This window comes from Nomascus leucogenys, chromosome 3, assembly GCF_006542625.1.
Source record: "Nomascus leucogenys isolate Asia chromosome 3, Asia_NLE_v1, whole genome shotgun sequence".
NCBI classification, from domain to species: Eukaryota; Metazoa; Chordata; class Mammalia; order Primates; family Hylobatidae; genus Nomascus; species Nomascus leucogenys.
In genome coordinates this window covers 155,795,718-155,815,957 of record NC_044383.1, presented here as the reverse complement: position 1 = coordinate 155,815,957, position 20,240 = coordinate 155,795,718, and the positions used below count along the sequence as shown (strand labels likewise).

General features: G+C 43.5%; 1 protein-coding gene across 8 annotated transcripts in view; it reads right to left on the bottom strand.

Annotated features, from left to right (window-relative positions):
* FAM120B (family with sequence similarity 120B) overlaps window positions 1-15,660 on the bottom strand; it is a 117,707-nt gene extending 102,047 nt beyond the window's left edge. For all 8 annotated transcript variants that reach the window (XR_004029430.1, XM_030809995.1, XM_030809990.1 and 5 more), the window contains exons 1-2: window positions 15,538-15,660; window positions 3,266-4,912 (exon numbers count right to left, since the gene is read on the bottom strand). Coding sequence is in view for 7 of the 8 variants with exons in the window: in XM_030809995.1 (XP_030665855.1) it covers window positions 3,266-4,891 (1,626 nt within the window). In the remaining variant the exon portion in view is untranslated. The remainder of the gene's footprint in view (window positions 1-3,265; window positions 4,913-15,537) is intronic.
* Between the last annotated feature and the right edge of the window lie 4,580 nt (window positions 15,661-20,240).

Here is a 20,240-nt window from a genome sequence, read left to right as displayed (position 1 = left end):
CCTCTCCTCCTCCCTTAGACAGGACCAACCTCCAGCTTGCCTTATGGAGCTCATATCCTATTTTCCCTGTAACACAGCTGCCTGGTCTGCCTCCCTTATTAAACTGTAAGCTGCTTAGCGTTAGAAGCCGTACTATATTCATTCACTCATTTGTTCAGAAATTGTTTAGTGAGTGAAAAACCATGTGCCAGGCACAGGTGCTTCTCCTCTGTAATGTCAAGACAGTGCTGGCTCATGGTAGGTGATGAGATACATGATTTAAACTAATTCCACTTTCTCATTAAATAAGTAGTTAAAATCAGAAGGGCTATCATAGCCTAAATATATAGGTTTTACCTTCCAGTGAAGAACATTCTTATTACTGTGAGAATAAGTTCATCTAGATTACTATTCAAAATTTAAATCCAGTCTACTACTAAAGGCATTAAAATGTGATGCTAGAATAACCTGGATACCAGAAACTCTGAATCCTAAGAGTGTCTCATTTATATGTACTTAAATAGTCCTAGTTATGTTGATTCATTATTCATAGGCTTCAGTCTTACTCTGTTCCTTACCTTCTTCCTATAGAAAATGGGTTTAATAAAAAAGTGCCCGGCTCCTAGGACTACTGTGAGGATTAAATAATATAAGAAAAGCACTTGTCCCGAGGTGTGGCTTGCAGCTCACTGCCAATGCATGTTCTATAAGATTATAAGGCTATCCGGCCAGGAGCGGTGGCTCATGCCTGTAATCCCAGCACTTTGGGAGGTCAAGGTGGGCGGATCACTTCAGGTCAGGAGTTCAAGGCCAGCTTGGGCAACAGGGCGAAACTCCATCTCAACTAAAAAATACAAAAATTAGCTGGGTGTGGTGGAGTGCACCTGTAGTCCCAGCTACTCAGGAGGCTGAGGCAGGAGAATTGCTTGAACCTGGGAGGCGGAGGATATAGTGCCACTGCACTGCAACCTGAGTGACAGTGAGACCTTGTCTCAAAGAAACAAACAAACAGAAACTCAACTGATCTTCCAAAATGCTGACATAGAGAAGACACAGATATAAGGCTGTGGTTATGCATGTATCCAATGTAACTGTTGTGCCCACAGCCTTTCTACCTGAGCATTTTTCCAGGGTGACTATGTATGGTTAAAATACACGTTTGAATTTTAGTTGCCTGTTAGGGTTGGAAGATGACATCGCAAAAAATTTTTATGGAGAAAATGTAAGGGCAATGTAAGAAACTTCAAAATTGTTTTCAAAGATACAATTAAGTTCAATCCATGTGAACGACTCTCGACCCACCACTTTGCCCAGGCACTCCCTTCCTGTGAGGACTCTCTTTGACTCTGCCTTCCCCAACAAAGGCTCTTCCACTGCCAAACTCCCTGTCGGCTTTGCCTCCACTCCCAACCCTGTGCTGCAGTAACTCTCTGAGGCCATCAGGACCTCCTAATTACTGACCCAAGTGCCTATGTCCAGTCCTATTCTACCTCTTTACCTCTGCAGCATGTGATACTCCTGACCGTTTCTTTTCTCATTCTTGAAACTTGCCCCCTTGGACTTTTGTGGGGATTATCCCCTCCTTATTCTCCTTCCTCCTCTGCTCACTCCTGATCTCTCAGTGGACTGTTCCTTAAGTCTCCATCCCACATCATCTTTTACTTTACACATAAAATAGGATAACTCCCAGATGTCTGTCTCTTGCCAGTAATAGAACTTTGGGCCCATATTTCACTACGAGAACATGTGTTAGAGGAGCCATCTACTCAACTAAAATATAACCCACTTAATCTTCTTCTCCCTGTAAAACCTTTCCTCCTTCTTCCTTAGATTAACAGCATCTATCATCCCCGGTGCTCAAGGAGGAACTTCACCTCCACAGCAAGACTTATTTATTAGTTTCACTTCTGAAACATTTCTTGAATTTGTTTCTTCCTATTGCCACTGCCATTTTCCTAATTCTAGCTCTTTTGTATTTTACCTGAGTTACTACAATGGCCACTTTAAATCCACTCACTGCACTGTAATGTTTCAAAAACCAAAAATCTGATCACATCAATATACCTGCTTAAAAAAAATCGAATGCTGGTTGGCTGGCAGATTCACATGGCTGCCCTCCAGGTCTCACCACACAGCTGCTCAGCTGCTGTCCAGGCCTGAGTTTTGCATCAGACTAGGAGCAGGAGCTTCCTTACAGATCTACGTAGTTGTAACTAGATGAAAGATGGTGGCATTCACAGTGCTGGGAACAAGGAAAGGTGTGTGGTTAAGATAAGTTTGGTTTAGAACTTACTGAGGTACCTTTGAGACATTCATGTGGACACAGACCTCTTCTGTAAAACAAGGATAAGTCTATCTCACAGAGCTGTTGAGAAGATCTGAGAAAAGTTACCTAATGCGCCTAGCACAGAACCTCACACGTAGTGGCCCCCCATCAAAAATCTTCAAAGGTGCTATAATACTTTCAGAATTAAGTCCAAATTCCTCATGTGGCATTTAATGACCTTCCCAATTTGGCAATGATTGTCTACCTTTTCCCATTTATTTCTCCAAACCCCATGCTCTAGCCTGGCCTTTCTCCCTGCGCCCCCGCGTGATGCAGATTCAAAACACTACACCTTTAGTACTTCCACAACTCCCAAGTCTTTGCTTATTCAATGCATATTTTGGCTGCCCCATTAAGGTCTGGCTCCAGTTCTACCTCTTTGGGGAACTTCTCCCTGTACTTTATTTATTTTTATTTTTTGAGACAGTTTTGCTCTTATTGCCCAGGCTGGAGTACAAATGGCATGATCTCAGCTCACTGCAACCTCCGCCTCCCAGGTTCAAGCAAGTCTCCTGTCTCAGCCTCCCGAGTAGCTGGGATCACATGTGTACGCCACCATGCCCAGCTGATTTTTGTATTTTTAGTAGAGACGGGGTTTCACCATGTGGGTCAGTCTGGCCTTGAACTCCTGACCTCAGGTGACCCACCTGCTTTGGGCCTCCCAAAGTGCTGGGATTACAGGCATGAGCCACCGCGCCCGTACTTCTCCCTGTTTAACCCACAATGTTCTCTTTCTCTCTCGTATTCTTATAGCATTTTTCTGTAATATTCATGTGACAGTATCCAACATTGGTTATGAGTTTTCACACATATAATGTCACACTTCCTAATGAGACTTAGAGACTCCTGTTGTGCATCCTCTCAGTGGCCAAACACTAAGGCAGTAATGGATCTTCACTAACAAATCCATCAGTGGATATATTTTCAATCATGGCATATTGGCTGGGCAGATACACATACCTTTAAGATTTCAGTGTCTGAAACCATGGTTACTTGTTGCTTTACTTCAGGCCCCACACTTGTAGGGTCTTCTTGTTTAATTTCAGGGTTTGTACACATGAGAGCTTCTAGCTTAAATTCAAAATCTGTTGCTACAGGTAATTTTTGATTGATTTCAGGGTGTGTACACATGGAGTCTTCTTGCTTGGATATAGGATCTGTACATATGGGAACTTCCTGTTTGGATTCATGGCCTGTACACATAATTTCTTGCCTAGATTCAGGGTCTGTCCATATTAAAACTTCTTGCCTGGATTCAGGGCCTGTACACATGGGAACTTCTTGCCTGGGTTCAGAGTCTATATACATGGGAACTTCTTGCCTGGGTTCAGAGTCTGTATACATGGCAACTTCTTGCCTGGATTCAGGGCCTGTACACATGGGAACTTCTTGCCTGGATTCAGGGCCTGTACACATGGGAACTTCTTGCCTGGATTCAGGGCCTGAACACATGGGAACTTCTTGCCTGGATTCAGGGCCTGAACACATGGGAACTTCTTGCCCGGATTCAGGGCCTGAACACATGGGAACTTCTTGCCCGGATTCAGGGTCTGAACACATGGGAACTTCTTCCCTGGATTTAGCGTCTGAACTCAAGGATGTTACTTGCTTGTCCAAAGTTATTACACCTTTGGGTTTTTGGAAAAACCATGGAGATTTTTGTCCTGGTAAAAGATATGATGACATTCCTTTATAAAAAAGAGCTTTGTTTGGTCCCAGAGGTAATATCTCTTCTAATTTTTTCTCACCTTGATACAAGTGAAGAACTTTCGATATATGGTCTGACACAGCTAATATGATGTTACCTTTTTTGTCAAAGTTCTCTTTTACAGAGGTGTAGGATGATAAGCATTTATACCTAAAGCTTTCAAACATGCCCTCTGGGATTATGTCATTGCCAAGGAGGCAGGCCAGAAGAGGAAGGTCGGCCACACGGAGGCCCAGACTCTCACAGAGCTTCTCTCTGCAGAGCATGACGGTGTCCAGGCTCTCTAGGCAGAGCTCGCTAATTGAAAAGTAGGGACAAGTGTCATAGATTAGGTAATCAGTGTCTTCCCCCAGAATCCCAAGACAGTTATGCTGGAGGCCATAGGAAGCTACCTCATAATCTGCTTCCTGTAAGGAACACAAAGTTTCCTGGCCCAGTGTCTTTAGAGCAAATCGTGTAAACACAGCTAGCCCTGAGGGGATGAAGAACATATTTCTGCCTGGCTGCTCCTTGTGTGACTTGATGTAATGAAAAATCCTGGATATCTCCCTGTTGTTCTTGAGCCTTCGTTTCACCCATTCATCTCTCTTATCCTGCTCCACCATGCCATCAAAGAAGAATATCAACTTGATCCCAGCTGCCGTAAAAGTTTTAACAAAATCTCGCAAAGCAGAAAAGTATTCTCGCCACTGGCCACCGCAGATCCAAGATTCTGGAGTATACCAATATCTGAGACAACACATGGCATCAACCACAATGGTAGGGGTACATCCAGGATACTTGCTTCGGTGGTGCTCTGCCAGTTCTTTGAAATTTACTACTGTACATATATGTGGGCAGGTACTTCCCACAAATCCTTGCAAACCTCTCACACCCATAACTGAACTCCAGGAAAGGATCTGGAAAGAAAAATAAATTAATCAGTAATTATGGCATTATCATTAGATATGTGGCACCTTTCAAAGCAAACACAGTAGTTAATATTCACACTCTGTTTCCAAAAACACTCGTCTCCGAGGTAACATGATATGCTGGTTAGGAGCCTAAAGAGTTCTTAATTCAAACATATGGGGAGCTTTACCTAAGTATAAGTTAATTACTTGAGTTGGACTTTCACAAGGACAAGAGAGTGTAGCAGTCTTTTAATGTTTTCATTAATATTATCATTCAAGGTATTTCTTGATAAAATTCAAAAAGAGGTTAAGTTTTCAAAGTAGTAGTATTTCTCATCTAGGAACTCAAACAGAAGTTATTGTTAAAAATCTAAAACATAAATTGAAACACCACATGGATGATTCTCAATATAATTTTTCTGAGTAAAAGAAGTCAGACAAAAAAAGTACACACTATCATTCAACTTATATAAAATTCTAGTTCATGAAGAGTTAGGCTAATCCGTAGTGACAGAAAGCAGATCAGTGGTTCTCTGGGATGGGGACAGACAGTGGCAGGAAGGATTACCAAGGAGAAACTTTTGGGGGTGACAGATACATTAACCACTTAGTCACCACGGTTTTACAAGTGTGTGCGTATGTTAAAACTTACCAAACTGTATACTGTAAACATGTGTCACATACACCTGAATAAAGGTATTAAGAAGGCCACATAAAATTCACTATGCCAAATGTTGTGGTATCTGAGATAGTGACTGACTGACTTTGCAGAGAAACTGCCCATTGGAAAATTTAAAGACAGATACAAAGTAGTTTACAGTTAGAATTTGGAATCTGGAAAAGGTATGAGCACAATATTGTATATGACGTTATAAAAGGCGTTCTTCAAGTAGGCAATGATGTGCGTGAATGGTCAGAAAAACTCCGTGCTGACATTCTTTATGATCTATGCTTTTTCCGCTATAGTTTTCTTTAAGAGTCATGCAGGCTTTATGTCCTTTGATAAAAACACAACAAAAAATTCTTAATATGCAAACAGCAGCACAAAACAAATGATGCCTCTCCTACACAGGCTGAAGGCAGCAGTCATGAGGTGACTAAGCACATGGGTATCTCTCATGTTTGGCGTATTTCCCAGCTGCCAGACAGTGGTAGGCACTTAACATATACATTCTAATCTTTAGGACGACCCTGACACATAAATATTATCAGCTTTATTTTACAAATGAAGAAACTATAAATTGTTAGGTTGAGAAAAGGCATCCTCACAGGACTATCTTTTAAGAATTTACTGATTTTTTTTTTTTTTTGAGACCGGGTCTCACTCTGTTGCCTCGTCTGGAGTGCAGAGGTGTGATCACAGTTCACTGCAGCCTCAACCTACCAGGTTCAAGCGATCCTCTTGTCTTAGCTGCCACCACACCTGTATATTTTTCTTTTCTTTCTTTTTTTTTTTTAGTAGAGACAAGCTCTCACTATGTTGTGTTGCCCAGGCTGGTCTCAAACTCTCGAACTCTCACCTCAGCCTCCCAAAGTGCTGGGATTAGACATGAGCCACTGTGCCCAAACAGAATTTACTGATTTTTAATGGACTCTAGCCCCTAACAGTAGAATTTGAAGGTATCCTTTTAATAGCCACATTAATGGGATTTTCATTAATTGCATAATGAAAATATGCAAAAATTGGGTGAACATAAATAGCACACATTTTATGATGACATTTAGAGAAGGCTTGCTCATAAAGTTATTAAATATAATGGGATACATTCATACATCTACACCAAATCACTACAGTATTGTGACTTGTAAAGAGTTTATCTTGGAAACACAGCCAAGGTATTTGAGTTTTTGAAGTGGAAACTGGGCTTCATAGTGTGATTATGTCAACTGTAAGGTGGTTCTATGGCATGGAACCTATGTCCAGGAAGGTTACACTCTTATTTCTGAAAAAGAGTATTCTTTTTCATTTGTTATTCCAACAGAGTAGGCAGGGGACAGGTGTTGGAAAGGAAATACAAGAATACAAAAAAGGTTGGTTGAAATGGCTTTTAAAAGGCTGATTTCACCAGCTCTAGACGACTGCTCTATGCCTGGCTTTAATTTAAACAGGCCTTGCATGGTTTGCTGATGATGAGCTGGCCAAAGATAAGCCTCACAAATCTCGAGTGTGACTTGATTTCTACGCTGTGAGGGAAGGCCCCACTTCTCTCACCAAGCTCTGTGCTGGCTGCTGCGGGCCCAGGAGAGCCCCTGGACAGCAGAAAGGAAAAAACAAGGAACAGCATTTGAATACAGTCAAAGCAGAGGACTGAACCCGACTGCAAGCCAGGCCCTAGGGTTCACTGCACACCTACTGTGGTCAGAAGCCAGCAGCCAGTGGGGCTGTCAGGCCAGGCAGTTCCCAGAGTTGCTGGTTGGACTGCTCAAGACACATAGGACCAATTTCTCACAGTTTGAATCATGAGTTAAGAGTGTGACATTACAATGTGCTCTTCTATGCTATTTACCAAGAAAAATTGGGATAGCAAAGGTTTTGGGAACCTGTGACATTAGAGGATGCCTTCCAGTATTTCAGTATCTTCAAAGTGCTAAATATTCACAACATCTATTCATCAATGCAATTAGTGAGGTAGGGAATAACATGTATAAAAAGATATAGAAAGTTCCATGGATATCGCTTTAAATTTTTTCTTTTTTAAGCCTTTCATTGTTAAGAGCATATATGCAGGCTTTTCATTCTCTAAAGGTGGTTATTATGGGATGACTGGGGAAAATAATATGTGTGTATAAAAGTCATTCTACCTGCAAATTATATAGGAAATTTTCATTATCTAGGTAATAGTTGTTCAGAAACAAACAGAAGTTATTTCTCATTAGGGAGGAGTCTAATTGCCCCAAATATGGCCTGGGACCCTTTGGGGATCTCTCCCTTTGAGGTGGGCCTCACCATCCTGTCTTATTCCAGCACCTAGCACAACATCTGCATGGGACAGGCCCAGTATTTGAATAAATAAATGAATTAATCCAAGGGCAGTATATAAAGAGAAATCAGGAATCAGTAAGTTACCGACTTCAATTATGGCCAAAGAAGCAGTGCAAGGTAGAATCACTGCCCTCAAGCAGCCTACAAAGGGTTTGGGAAACAAAGCACCAGCAGGAAATCCCAGTAAGGAGCTGCTGCAGGCATAAGGTACAGCTGGAGGCTGCCTTGTTCCTAGGGCTGGCTCATTCTCCTGACAGTCAGAGCAGTCCCGGGGTATTGAGTTACCAGTAAATAGGGAAATAGAAAGAGGAAAGAGAAGTTCAGAAGCTCCTTTACTATAATCTTTCAACTTACAAACCTTGAGGTTAAGAGCAATGCGCTCAGCATAAACGAAGCTGCCTGACGTTGATGGATGCACACACAGTGAGGAAGACTCGCCTGGCGTCACTCTGGACACAGGGATGAGGGACTTACGGACAGCCCAAGGGCAACTCCCCACATGGACAGCAGCCTCTGCAGGACAACCAATACTTGGCTGCTGTAACCACCTTAACACACCCCCAGCATCTACGCCATGTCAAAGTATAACTGTCTAAAGCTAAAAGACATAACTCAGGCAAGTAGTAATGAGCAATGGCACATAAGAGACAGGGAAGCTGGATCAGAGCACTAGAGGAGCTCAAGCTCACACAGTCCATTAGCAAAGGCACATTGGAATAAGCAAGGTAAGCTGGAGAAAATAAAACCGTAATCTTTGAACAGAAATAATTCGCATCTCGAATCTACAAACTAGCATATAACATCACAATGTTTGTACTCTAATGGAGAGTAAGCAGCAAAGCCAAACAGAGGTAAATCTGTTAGAAAATTAAATAATTTTGGGTGAGTCTGAAACGACAGCCCAGTATGACAATACAAAACACAAAGTCTTCTTTTTTCTTGTTTTATTTCCAAGTACAAAGTAATTTTTCTTTCAATGGTAACTTCTGGCTGGGCCTGGGCCCAGGCTCTCCCAGTGATGTTCCCCCATGGGTTGTTGTGGAGTATCTGAGGTCTATTGTTTCTTCTCTCCTCCCCTGCCTAAAAAGTGAAACTCATAGGGACCTCTTAAACACCAGTTGGGTGAGAACAGGGACCGAAAATCCCAAGAGATTAATATTTATCCCCTGACAGCACACAGGATAGTATCTGCTGAAGGTTTATTATTTATGAATGCACAAACAACCAGGTGAATAAATAAGGGTGGGTGCCAGTTAAGTTGGTCTTGTTGCTTCAGATGATCTCCATACAGGGGTCATTAAACTGCTGAGCTTTGCAAGAATTCCCAATCACCGATAAAGACTCTCATCTTGACCACACTTTTGCTAGGGCCTTGAGCCCTCCTCTCTACCAGGCCTCAATCTGGGGCTTGTAGCAAGAATCCTGCTAAGTCAGTTTAAAGAGAACCCACCTTTGATATCTGGCTACCTTGGCCTGCTTTCAGCAAGAATTTCCCTACCCCTGATGTCTTCCCTTAGAAATTTCCCATCCCCTCACCCCCACTCTGCTCCTTGGTTGTAAATCCCCAGCTGTCTTCACTGCATTCAGAGCTGAGCCAGATCTCTCTCCTTCACTACAATAGTCTTGAGTAAAATCTTCCTACTGTTTGAACAAATGTTAGAATTTTAACATCAGCACCTCAAAGAAAGCCTATAGCTATTATGCACTTTAGAATTTCTAGGAATAGATGTCTAGACTCAGGGTGCCCTGGAGGATACCTCAGAACAGTTGGGCCACAACCACTGGTGCCAGCTGATGTCACAGGGGAAGTGGGAGAATAATGGGCAGAGTTTTGTTGATAAAACGAAAAGTTCCAGAATAAAATGCAACAGTCCAGATTCTAACTGCCACTTAGTAACAGTGAAATTGTGGTACAATTTTATTTATAATTATAAATTTGGTCATCGAACATGTTTATCAATTGCCTAAAGTTTAGTAAAATCAGCCCAATATGTCAAAATTCTTAAATTATCACAAATTTTAAAACAGACATAAATTTTAGCGAGGTTTTATCATATTTATAATTTTTATAAGCTAGATTACTTTTTAATATTGGGAAATATATTAATTTGTAAAAAAATCTGATCAAAAAATGAACCATTTGCAGAAAATTCAGAGAAAACACAAGAAAAAATTTTTAAACGTTTTACATATTTCAGCCTTTTTCTACTATTCACTGCTTCTAAAAATTGAGATTATACTTTTATAATCTGTTTTGGTGTCTAATTTGTTATAAATATATTCCCAACTCATGATGTCACTATTCTCCCACAGCGTCATGTATAACAGATGTACAACGTGGACGTAAGTTCTCTAACTCTGCTGGAGAACACCTGGATTATTTCTGATATTGCACGCCATAACTAAGAATATGAAACGCATCCTTGTACATAAATCTTAGACCTCTGATCATTTCGTCAGTACGTTAGACAGGAAGCTGCTGAGTCACAGCATAGGCACACATTGGTAGTTTTTCTCCAAAAGCATTGTATCAAGAATAGACCCACTTGTAACTCATGAATATTCAGCTCTCTTCAACAATACCAGGTAATTTTATTTGAAAATAAATTTGGCTTACTCATTCAGCAAGCACCTTTATGTTAGACATTGGAGTAGTCACTGAGCTACGAACAAGACAGATGAGGTCCCTGCCCTCCAGCAGGCAACAGTCTCTTGGACACAAGTGTAGACAGAGAAGGTAAGAGTGCTGGGGAATTTTCAGCAGGGAAAGCCAACCTAGTTTAGGGCTCTAAGACAATCCCCTGAGGAGAGGGTACTCAAGGCAAGGCCTGAAGACAGGCAGGTGTGGCCAGAGGAAGACATGAGCAACACGGAGGAAATCTTTTAAAGGTCTACAAGGTATCTTTTTTCAAATTATTACGTGCTTAAAACATCTGCTCTATTAAGTAGTTTAATCTAACTTGCAATTGTATTTATAAATTTGTTCATCAAGTGTAGAAATGGAAAAAAAAAACTCACCTTCAGTATGTCTAGAACCTATTTTCAGGGAGGATGAAGAGATGAGATACTGCTGGAGGAGTTGGGGCCGGATGAATGAAAGTCCTGGCAAACCATGCTAAAATGTCTACGCTTCACCCGAGGGGAAACGAGATGTCACCAAGGACTCAAGCAAGTGCATTTCAGAAACACTGCTCTGCCTATGTTCTGGGGATGGGTGGAGGCAGGCAAGACTGGAGTCAGATGGTCCATCGTGAACCAGGTGCTATGGCTGTTCAGCATCCCCTCTCCCTCCCTATTCTGGGAGAATCCCAAGGCTAGAGGGATGCAGGGCCACTTCCTATCACAGAAGAAAAAGAAGGGCAGAGAGACCCTCTTCTATCCCCCCAGAAATACACTAAGAACATGAGATCTAAACTCAACCAAATTCCCACATTCACTCATAAATACTCATTCAGGATTTACTGTGCTCCAAGGCCTATGTTAGGAGCTGTGGATACAGCAATGAATAAGACAAGATCCCCAGCTAAGACCATGAACCCTGAGGAAGGAGGCAAACAAAGACTCGGAGTCCTCTGAGAAGCACAGAGCTTTGGGTGAGGGCTGTAACACATACATCAAAATGCACCCAACAGTCTAAGTGTGTGCAGTCTACTCCAAAAGTCCCATGGCAGCCCCTCTAGTCCCACTGGCCCAGATTAGAGCACATTATCAGTTTTGTGCAGCCTCTTAAGTCAAAGACACATTCTAGCAGCAAAGAAGAAGGCAGGAGTCACTTTGGGGAGGCAGCAAACTTTGTGTCAGGTGAAATCACCTGCCTGAAGCCACAAGCAGTAATTAACAAGGAGGCCAGGATTTGAATCCATCTGACTCCATAGCCCAGCTGCCTTTCACTAGGCCACAACCCTCACTTAGCACTGCTGTGGGTTAGTGATCTGGTCATTGCTGTGTGCTGCCAGTGGGGCAAAGGCCTCACCACAGAGCCACCCTGTGGGATGTGTCCTTACCCGAGATCTCTCCTTCCTACATTATTCCCAGTCACCAGCCTATCGCTGGGCCCTGAGAGAAGGATCGGGAATAAAAGAGACTCTCTGGCTTTTCCCAGCAACTCAGAACTCCGGTGCCCTTGGCCTTTCCTACCCACACTGTGCTCTACAAAACCCCTTAGAGGCTGATGCAGCATAAACAACTTACTCACAAGACACTTATTTAGGCTCTTATTATCATCTACGGACTACTTTTCTGATCAGTTCTAACAATTAGCTCCTAAACCCATACTAGGGAAAAATGTAGAAACTTTGGGCAGGAAAACTGACAGCAGTTAGAAGTGCTAACAGCTGACCCAAGGAAACAATAGGACAGAAAACTTTACAAACTGGAAAGATGCAAAAACCCCCAAAGCAAATAGCTGTATATGCCTCAATAAGCCTAACATTACTGTTCACATCACAACATAACAAATTATATTTAAATGGTCACTTGAGATCATTGAGGAAAGTTTACATCACATTCAGCACATTCTATTTAAGAACACAAGAAATAATATACTTTAGGAAGATTCCCAACCTAAATGGCATATTTTGGTGCTTAATGGGCAAAAACCTAATCTAACCAGAAAACTCCTCCGCTATTCAAAAGGTTAATATGCTCTTGTCATAGTTAGCCATGGTTTTATTGTAAATGACTTTATAATAATTTGCACAAATCCAAATTAAATTAATTCTTTGGACTAGAAGTCCTAATAGGAACAGTATTAACACTGCCCACTTTTATAGAACCTAGTGTGTAGATATATACGGATGAGCACAGATAGGTATTAATATATGGAAACACCAAAAGATATAATTTGGTCCATCTTATATTAAATGTTCTATAATAAGAACTGATAAAATAGATTCCTCTTTATTAATATTTGTTTATAAGCAAAACAGTACTCAGGCCTGGCTTTTTTGGCTAAGGGAGGCCCTGATTTACTGTACAGCTGAAGACAAATCATTGAACCTCTTTGTACATCACTGATGTCCTTATTTGTAAAAATAAGATAATTATTTACTTCTCATATTAGGGAGATTTAAAACTACTACTAAAAAATTCCTTAGAAATACCTTATCTCTGCATAAATAATTTAAACTTTAAACATGTTTTAAATCTGAAGATTTTCCAACAGAACACAAATTAAAATTATTTAGACTCATTATAAAGCTCTATAAAAATAACTGGTGGCATTTTCAAAGTAATAAATCAAAAGTCGCAATAAATTCCTGTGTGAATTTACATAGTGTATAACCCTAGTTTCCATGGAGTTAAGAGTTGCTTTTATGATTTCCATTAAGCGGACTATCCTTCTTAGCATCAACCTTTTCTTAAAGGGAGTGGCAACTCAGCAGTGAAATAAATCTAACAATACAGGCATTTAAGCTTGCAACAAAGAAGTTACAAAGATTCTGTCCAATATGCTGAGTTACTAAGCTCTGACATCTCCCTTCTGACACTACAGCTAAATAAAGTCAGGTTATGGCAGGAACTTGATCAGTTCCATTCATTCACATTTTGTTTCTCCATGCCTAAATAAAAAGCACACAGCAGAAGAGGAAGAAGTAGGAGGTAGGGAAGGGAAGGTGTCTGAAGGACAAAAATGCAAATCTCAAGGCTGGATATGACAAATAGCCAGTTTTGCAGGGATCTAAGCTGTGAAAGACTTGAAACATACCATTTGTGAACCCTCTTTTCAAAAAAGAATACAAATTATAAACACAAGATCTCTGAGGTCCCAGTGCCTAGGCAAGGGCCCATGCAAGTGACAGACCCAGAAACCTGAACTACATTAACTTTATAGTAAATCTGCCCCATAAATGGTATCCAGATTCAGGTTCCTGGATGGGGTAAAATCTCAGAATGCTAAAAACTACGTTACCCCAGATGTCACCTACTGTAGTTTTCTCAGTGGGCCACAGGTGATCAGAGATTTCAATATGTCTGGAAGATTAGGTGGTTAGAAACCAAACAAAAAAACTGGAAGGTCAAGGTAGTCACAAAATGGGGTGTGTGTGTGTGTGTGTGTGTGTGTGTGTGTGTGTGAAGATGAGCAGTGAAGACCCCGACCCAGCTATGGTGTTGGTGCTTTTCAAGAATACAACTAGTAAGAAGGCTCAATTAGAGTTCCAAAACAAAAGGAACGGCAAAGTCGGGAAACACTCACTAATGATGGAGCTGGGAGACGGCAGAAATGGGATGAAGAAGGTATCAGAACACAGAGTGTGAAGGCTGAAGGCAAAGTCGGGAAACACTCACTAATGATGGAGCTGGGAGACGGCAGAAATGGGATGAAGAAGGTATCAGAACACAGAGTGTGAAGGCTGTAGTGGTGGCAGAGGGTGGCTCCTAACAGCAAAGTCCAAAGATGGGCAGGTCAAAGAGCCTATGTGAAGGGGAGGCCAGAGAAAGGTCAAAAACAAAAGCATTACACTAGACATGGAGGAACTTGGGAGTACAGCTGCGGATAAGATGCTCTCACATATTCAGGAGATGGTGGGTAGGACCCTGCTGCTCCAGATATGGTCCCCATTCTGGGCTTTTCCCTCTCCGCACTTCTCTATTCAAGGGCTCAAGCCATCAGAAAGTCTACCCTCTCACTTCTTTACCTCCAAGTTCTCTCCACTGCCATTTCGGGGTTTCCAGTCCCTGAACGACGACAAAAGCCTTTTGTATGTCTGCAGTCACCCTCATCCCCACCCCTATATCTGCCAGACTGAATCTCTTGAACGCTAAATTCTGATCACATCACTTCCTTGCCCCACATTCTCTTTAGCTTCCTTCCTGCCATTCCCCATCCCTAACCAACATTTCTTGTCTCACAAATGCTCAACTCCTAGTTCCCCAAATATGTCAGACTGTCTGAGACCTTCATGTCTTAAACATTTAGGTCCTTACTGCCAGGAATAGGCTCTCAACCCTCGTTCATCTCCCAACTCCTACTTACTCAAAACTCTGCTCAAATCCAACCTTTATGGAAATTTCCTGGACCCTCCTGGGCAAATCACCCTCTAAGGTACCCTTTTCTTTCTGCATTGTGGGAACTGCTTGATGCTCAGTATTATCCCACGGGTCTGTAAACTCCTTGCTGGCAGGGAACCCTGTCTTTCTGTCTGTCTTTCCCCAAGGAGCTGGGGCCCTGATTCAGGGATAGCCCACAGATGATGGGAGAAAAGTGAAGAGATCAGAGGATGCCTCTCTCTTCTAGAGACGACCAGAAAACTCGTGCAGCTATGAAGGATAACAGATCTGACCCAAAAATGACACACAGGAGCCAAACACACATCTTAAGGGAGGGAGTAGGGGTCACAGGTGACCTCAAGATGGGGCAGGCAAGGCGACGGTCGCGAGGTCGGGGAGCGCGCTACGACGCGGACCAGGGCCCGGCAGGAGGGTTCTGCGCAGGTACAGGGATGACGACGGGCTCCGCAGCGGGGACGCGAGGATCCCATGATGTCGCAGCCGCCGTGACAAGGACAGAGGCACGGCCAGGAAGGCATCCGGGACCGGGCAGAGGCCGAGGGGTTGACGCGCACGAGGGTTGGACGCGGGTAACGGACGGTCACGCAGACCGGGAGCGGCCCGGACGGCGCGCGGGTGCCCTCGGGCCCGGCCCTACCTAGAGATGCGCCAACACCAGCCGCAGACGCGCCCGCTGCGCCTAGGCCCAGCCGCCTCAGCCACCGCCACAGCCGCCTCGTTCACTTCCGCTTCCGCTCAAGGCACTTCCGCTCGGGACTTGGTCCGGTTCGCACAGGCGGGGTCTGCGTGACCGTTGCGAGAGTGAGGAGCGCCCGCGTTGTGGGTGGGGCGGGGAGAGAGGCGCGCAGGCGCAGAGAGCTGGGACGCGGCGCGCAGGCGCCGGCGAAGTGGGACGCCGCGGCCTGTTGCCACAGCAACTGCTCTGGTGCTAGCGGACGTCGGGTCGCGCAGTCAGGTAGCTGCCCGCTGGCGTCGGGCGGGTGCCGCCCTTGAGCCTCTTTGTTCATACACTGTCCTGCGGCCGGGACGATGTCTTGACGCTGCATGCTGGTCTTTGTCCTGCCGCAGGCACTGAGGACCGGCGGCTCCCGGGGCCTCAGGCCGCAGTTGTGCGAGCGCGGCCCAGGCGGGCGGCCCTGAGGCGGGGAGCCTCGCCTGGGCCGGAAACAGGGACGGCGGGGGCTCCTGCCCAGGGGACCCGCCGCGCGCTTCCCCGCCACGTTTGGGGAGGGAGCGGGACGTCCTGGCGTTCGACCCTAGCCTCCGTATCGAGACGGCCCGGCCCCAGTCAGCGCTGAGCACTTCTCGGCCGGGTGTTCTGACCGTCACCATTGTCGCTCTGGACTACTCTTCAGCTGAAAGTTGTTTCAGGCAGGTTGTTGCTAGTCCGGAATTGGGTGGGAGAGAATTCCAGGGAGAGAGAGGAAAGGCAGAGGCAATGGCAGTGAGGGAGCAGGATGCTTCAGAGGAATTCCAGTGGCTGCTGTGGTTACATGGTGGCGGGGACAGGGGAACAGGTGCCACCTGATCGTGCAGGTCCCTGTCGTCATATTCAGGAGTTTGGACTCTGTAGTCCACAATCTCAGTCTTATTTCTGCAGCTGCTCTAAGATAGCGAAACTCACCTTCAGGACATGCTCCCTTGGGCTAGGAAATCAGGTGGGCTCCGGGTGATGCGTAAGTCCGCCCCTCTAGCTGCAGTTCCACCTTTTTCTCTACAACCAAGCAAACATTTTGGAAGGCATATGTGAGTGACAACCTTGAAGCCAATCTGATTTATTTTTCTGAAAAGTAAGTTATTGACAAATGTCAATTATTAATATCAACTTATTTAGGATGTATCTCCAAGCCTATCCTTACACACAGTATGTCTCAGCAAGGCAGCTATAAGCCCTGGTGAGCTAATGAGTCTTCCATCAGGGAAGTAAAATGGTCAAATATTGTTCTAGGAAACACATTCTGTTGATTTCCTTCAGAATCTCTAGCAAAGCACTTGATCAGGTACTCAGAAAACATTACCAAATTGAAGTGGCACCACGTATGCATTAAGGGATTTGGGAAGGAATCTCGATTCAGCATACAAGGCTTACGTTTCCTGATGGGCTTTTCTTTAAGTAAAATCAACAAATGGTGTTCAGCACCTATTGCTGATTAGTGCTGTGGGGTGACACCAAGAAGTATGTGAAATGACCTCTAGTCTTAAGGAGTGCTCATCGTGGTTGGGGACATAAACTAACGTACTTTAAATACCAGGCAACAAGTGAAACATATTGTAAGGAGTAAGGGTTGTAATGTTTCTGTCCCCCCCCTAAAATTCATAAGTTGAAATTAATCCCAGCATGATGGTCTTTGGAGGTGGGGCCTTTGGGAAGTGAATAAATCATGAGGGTGGAGCCTCATGAATGGGAATAGTGCCATAACGAGGCCAGAGAGCTCTCTTGCCCTCTTTCCACCATGTGAGGATACAGTGAGAAGATGGCCTGCAGCCCAGAAGAGAGGCCTCACCAGAAACTAACTATGCTGGTGCCTGATCTGAAACCTCAGCGCCTCCAGAGCTATGAGAAATGAATTTCTAAACCCAGTCTATGGTACTTTGCTGTAGCAATCTGAACTGTCTAAGACAGGGATGAAAAAGCTTCAAGGAGCAAATTTGTGAACTGAGCCTGGAAGGAGGAGTAGGATCTGACAAAGGGTTAGAAGAGGAAGGACTCCAAGCAGAAGGAGCAAACCTAGGAAAGAGACTGAGGGAAAAATTCAAGAGACCAAACTCTCATGTGCAGGAGGTTCATGCTGAGGGGAGCAGGAAGCAGAGCTGGACTAGGGAGGCCTTGAAGGCAGGCAGAGCAAGGAGCCCCACCAGGTGACTGCTCATCGGCCTCCCAGATGGATTCGATGGTATCGCTCAGATGATGGAAAAAACAAGAGAAAACACAAATGTGACATCTGAAAAACAGGAATGAAAGAGAAACATAAAAGAGAAGGAAAATCTTCCCAGGTCTAGAAGATATATTCTCATATGGAAAGGGCCCAGCAGGTGCCCAGCACAACATACCTAGGAAGACCAACACCAAGGCACATCGCCACAGCATTCAGAACACCAGGGATAAAGAAAAGATCTTCAGAGTTTCCTGAAGAAAAAATGAAAAGGTCACATTTAAGGGACTGGAAATCAGAATGGCATGGAAATTCTCCACAGAATCCCAGGAGGCTGGAATACAATGGGGCATTAACTTCAAAATTCTGAAGAAGATAATTCTAACATAGAATTCAACTCTCACTGTATTAGCTGTTTGTGGGTAGGATGTAGATATTTTCAGATATCCTTATCTCAGAAAGCTAATGGAGGATATTCTTCTCCAAAATTAAGAAATAAGTCAAGAAAGAGGATAATATTTGGGACCTAGAAAACAGGAAGTCCCAGCTTAGGAGAGAGGAGAAGGGAAGTACTAGGACAGAAGCTAGGACTTACACAATAGGGGATAGAGGCCTCTAGGAGAGATGTTTCCAGAAGGAAGTGAATCACATGGAATGCCTGTTATGGATGAATATCTTAAAAGGGGATCTTCAGAATTTGATGATGATAAGTAACAGCTAGATAGGAAAGTGAATAAGGAAATAAATGAGGCCATTATTGAATCTAGTGAAAACAATATGCAAAAAAGGATATAGCATATGTCTTGGCTGTGAATATGTAATTGTAACAAGATAATTACTGAATGGGAGTTTAACCCAAATGGGTGTTATAATTATTTTTTTAAAAAGGGAGGTGACATTACGTGTGTTTATATAAACGTGCATGTGTCTAGGAAGTGAGGGTGGGAGAGTTGAATCCTTGTCTTCTAGAATTAGGAAGTCCATAGACTGTACGCACAATTGAAAAGTAAGGACAGAACATTAAATATGCGTTCTTAGAAAATATGAGCATAAGGCCAGGCACATTGGCTCATGCCCATAATGCCAGCACTTTGGGAGGCCAAGGTAAGAGGACTCTGTGAGCCCAGGAGTTGGAGACCAGCCTGGGCAACATAGTGAGACCTTGTCTCTACAGAACATTTTTAAAAATTGGCCAGGCATGGTGGCATGCACCTGTAGTCCCAGCTACTTAGGAGGCTGAGGTGGGAGGATCATATGAGCCCCAGAGTTTGAGGCTGCAGTGAGCTGGGATTGTGCCACTGCATTCCAGCCTGGGTGACAGAGTAGGACCCTGTCTCACACACAAAAAAAGAAAAAGAAAATAGAGTAAATTCTCTCATATACAAAAGAAGTATATAAGAGATAAATGTAAGAGAAGGGAGTGGGAGTGTGTGGTGTGGGCAACTACTATTTTTGTTACAAATCTAGAAATACCGTTTGAATTTTAAAATTATAAATATCTGATATAAGGAAAAAGTTTTAAGTTTTAAAAAGTTATTCACTAATACAAGTGGTAGTAAGTGGCACGACTGTCACTCAAATTCCAATCTGTCTAAATCCTGAAGCTTTAAAAAACTGTTATGACTGTAGTACACTACAGCAAAGGGAAGGAAAAGTCAAAGATTACTTCAAGGTCTCTTTCCTGGGAGACTAGAAGAAAAGTTGCATGCAGAAATCAGTGTAACAAGAGCACGAAGAGTTACATAGGATTATCCACATCCTGCTTCACCTCCTGCTTCATAGCTCAGGCAAGCACTTCCCTGTGCTCTGCTGTGCACAGCCAGTTTATTGGTGTGGGAAAAAAATCTATAAATGGGATGGAGGTTTACATAAAAGAGAAACATAGGAAAAGAAAGGGGAATAAAAAAGAAACTGTAGAGTGAATTTGGGGGTTAATGCAGAGGAAAAAACTAAAGTGAGAGACATCACATCAGCTGTGAGAGAGAAACCCAGAAAATGAATGGCAGGGGCATCTGGGACAGGTTTCTCTTGGTAACAAGTTGACCCTTTAAATAGACTGCAAGATGTATTTGCAGTTTTTATTTGGATGCTGAACTAAATTTCTTTGAGTATAACAACCACATGAGCTCAAGATTTTATTTGGGTAATGATATGGTTTGGCTGTGTCCCCACCCAAATCTCATCTTGAACTGTAGTTCCTATAATCTCCACATGTCATGGGAAGGACCTGCTGGGAGGTAATTGAATCATGGGGGCGGTTACTTCCATGCTGTTCTCTTGATAGTGATTGAGTTCTCATGAGACCTGATGGTTTTATAAGGGGCTTTTCCCCTGCGTCACTCCGCATTTCTCCTTGCTGCTGCCATGTGAAGAAGGACTTGTCTGCTTCCCCTTCCGACATGATTGTAAGTTTCCTGAGGCCTCCCTAACCATGCTGAACTGTGAGTCAATTAAACCTCTTTCCTTT